This window comes from Malus sylvestris, chromosome 13, assembly GCF_916048215.2.
Source record: "Malus sylvestris chromosome 13, drMalSylv7.2, whole genome shotgun sequence".
In the NCBI taxonomy this organism is placed as follows: Eukaryota; Viridiplantae; Streptophyta; class Magnoliopsida; order Rosales; family Rosaceae; genus Malus; species Malus sylvestris.
In genome coordinates this window covers 18958820-18962104 of record NC_062272.1, presented here as the reverse complement: position 1 = coordinate 18962104, position 3285 = coordinate 18958820, and the positions used below count along the sequence as shown (strand labels likewise).

The window sequence follows — 3285 nt, the reverse complement described above, 5'->3', positions numbered from 1 at the left end:
GTAAAAATGTTCTTAACGTTAAAAGTGAACAATCTCAAAAATATTTCATTAAAACTCCCATTTTTAAAAGGGAAGTTTAACAAAAAGCACCTGGTACTGTTCACTTTAACGAAAAACCACATTTTTACACTAAAAAGCCAATCCTGGTACTATTCACTTTACCTTTTATTTTGTCCTTATCATTAAAACTCAAAGTTTTTAAACTATTTTCATTAGTTTTCCTTTTTTAAAATATTAATAAGTAATAACAGTTCCCTAGCACATTTATAATCGAGGAGCTAGCCTGACGGATACGCTTTCTGAGCGGGGACACCCGTAGGTTATGGCCCACTTCTTTAAGGACGTAATCAATCACCGATCACAAAAATAAAAATCTAACGAAAAAACAAAGAGCAGCCATACTAGAAAGCAGAAAGACAAACAAAACGTGAATTGAATTCGACCATGTTTCGGGAATCTCTATCGGCTTCTTCTTCTTCTTCTTTTTCTTTTTTAAATGGGTAGTTCCAAAGTATTTAACTTGAAAGAAACGTATGACAATTTGAAATTTTTCTTCAAAACTGTATAACATTTAAATGATACGTAGATTTTGACATATTTCTTTTTTCTGCATTAATTATATAAAACTCAAATTTTTGAAATGTTCTTAAATCTTTGTCACAAATTTTGGTTGGATTTAGATTTTGAAGGATATGTTATGCAGATGGTTTGGTAAAAAGGATTTAAGTATGTTTTAGAATTTATAGGGAGTTTTTGTAGTTTAAAAAATGTGAATTTTAACCAAAAACTCCCAGTACCGTTCATTTTAACGAAAAATCAAATTTTTACACTAAAAAATCAATTTGTGTACTATTCACTACTGTTTATTTTGTCCTTATCTTTGAAACTCAAAGTTTTCCAGCATTTTTCATTATTTTTCCTTTCAAAAATTTATCTTTCCACATTGTACTCTTCTCTGTAACTTTCACGGATTCTGAACAACCTTTTAATTATCTTTTACGAATATTATTAGAACTTAGAGGGATGACATTCTATGAGCATGCGTAGTGATTTTTTTTTTTTTTTTTTGAAAGCTCATGCGTAGTGATTTATCCATATAGAATATGTGTGGTTTGTAAATTTCATTGGTTACTTTTCGGTCGGTTAAGCGATCTATTAAAAGTTCATATGTACTTCATATCCAATAAAATATAAATTAAACATATTGGTATGATCTGAAAAAATCTCAAATATCCAAATTTTTTCCATTATATAGATATCAAAGCATATTACTAGTAAAGGAGGTACTACAAAGGACCAATATATAGCTGCCGACGGAATTCTGTCATACAAGAAAAAACTTCCGTCCATACCTTTGCCCTTTTTGTTGTTTTCTTTACTTCAACCAATATTGTATGGTTAATTCGGGCTGTAGACAGAAATAAACAGCAGAGTTGTTGATTAACTGTAGGCTCTACCACTGTATGTGAGGTCCCTTAATTAGTATTAAACAATTATGTCAACAAGTGCGTAAATATAGTGTCTAAATGACATTCCTCTTGTAATATTCTTAATTATTCAAATGAAATCACATACGCATTCATATTCTATTCGTAATTTTTTCAATCTTTGTGACTTGGGAATCAATCCTCACATATTCTGTGTAAGTTGACAATATATAGTAGTTCGTTCGTCCGGCGAAAAAACTATTAACAACAATAAAGCTATTAATTCTCACATAATATGAACATGAAGCTAGAACCTACCCAGTTGAAAAAAATGCCTATCCAAGAAAAGAGCTTTACAAACCCTTTTTGAATTTTACAATAGAAAGAGTTGAAGAATCGAATTTTTACACCGCCATTATTAGCCCTATTTGATAATAAATAATATAATAATTATGAAGATAAAGAACCTTCCAAGAAACATCGATTATGTAGACTGGCAAACACAATCAAAGTTAAAATGGCATATGACCCCATTGACCCCATTTATATATAGAATCTATAAATACCTAAAACGGGATACATTGCAATGCCACCAAATTTGAGACCAAACAAAGGTGCGTTAAATCAAGCTAGAAAATATGGAAAACCTTCGCAGAGGAAAGGATCCAGAGAAACAAGGAAAGCAAGAGAAGGGAAGCCAAGAAGTACGTTACCGCGGGGTCCGAAGAAGGCCGTGGGGGAAGTTTGCTTCTGAGATAAGAGACCCTTCTAAGCAAGGTGCTCGTCTGTGGCTTGGTACATTTGACACCGCTGAGGAAGCTGCAAGGGCTTATGATAATGCTGCTTTTAATTTAAGGGGTCATCTTGCCATACTAAATTTTCCAAATGAGTATTATGCTCAAGTTATGGGGTCTCCTCCTTATCCTCCTAGATTCTCGACACTTTCTTCTTCTTCTTCTTCTTCATCTTCTTCCACTTCATCATCTTCTGCCGCTGCACCGGGTGGAAGTTCATCTGCTGGACAAGGAAGCAGGCAAGTGTTTGAGATTGAGTACTTGGATAACAAGGTGTTAGAGGACCTTCTTGATTATGAAGAGGAGAAGAAAAAATGAAAGTGTAATTGAGTTGTAGAACTTTTTTTTTTTTCCTTTTTTTGACGTTTTTGTTGAGCACGTCTTCTATCATCCATACTTTAAGTCTTTAACAAGTCTTCTATCATCTGGGGGAAATTTTTTAATATTTTTGTAATCACTTAACATAATTGTTTATAGATTGGTAGTCCTCACTCCTCACCGAATGTCTATTTATGCAAAGTCGGAGACGAACATTTGACTCTGAAATTTCTTCAAACATTCTAACATTTAAAAGAGACTTTTTAGCTAAAATGGTCATTGAGATTGACACAGCTCCTCAATTTGGTCCTTGATATTTGAAATCAATCAAAGTGATCCCTGAGTTTGTTCACCATCAATCATTTTGATCATTCTACGAAAAAATTATGTTAAAGAAAGATCAAAATGATAAAAATACACTCAATTTAATAAACAATGGTCCAAAATAATTAGACACAAATTAAGGGTATTTTTTTTATTTTATCCTTATTTAATGAAGAATTTTCACGGAATAATTAAAATGATTGCTAACGGACAAACTCAAAAACCACTTCTATCGATTTCAAATCTCAAGGACCAAAGTGAGTAGTTATGCAAATCTCAATGACCATTTTGGCTAAAAAGCCAAAGATAAATATACAGGTTTAACTTACTTTTTTTTTTTTGTTATCAATAAAATTCCTCTCGTACAGTCAATGTTTCTTAAAAAAAAATACCACTAGATAAAAAATAAAAAATAAAATATG

General features: G+C 31.9%; 1 protein-coding gene across 1 annotated transcript; it reads left to right on the top strand.

Annotated features, from left to right (window-relative positions):
• The first annotated feature begins 1860 nt into the window (after nucleotides 1-1860).
• Nucleotides 1861-2715, top strand: LOC126596257 (ethylene-responsive transcription factor ERF098-like). The gene has a single exon (XM_050262777.1). It carries the CDS (start codon nucleotides 2066-2068, stop codon nucleotides 2537-2539), a length of 474 nt encoding a protein of 157 aa, XP_050118734.1. The 5' UTR covers nucleotides 1861-2065; the 3' UTR covers nucleotides 2540-2715.
• Nucleotides 2716-3285: the final 570 nt, after the last annotated feature.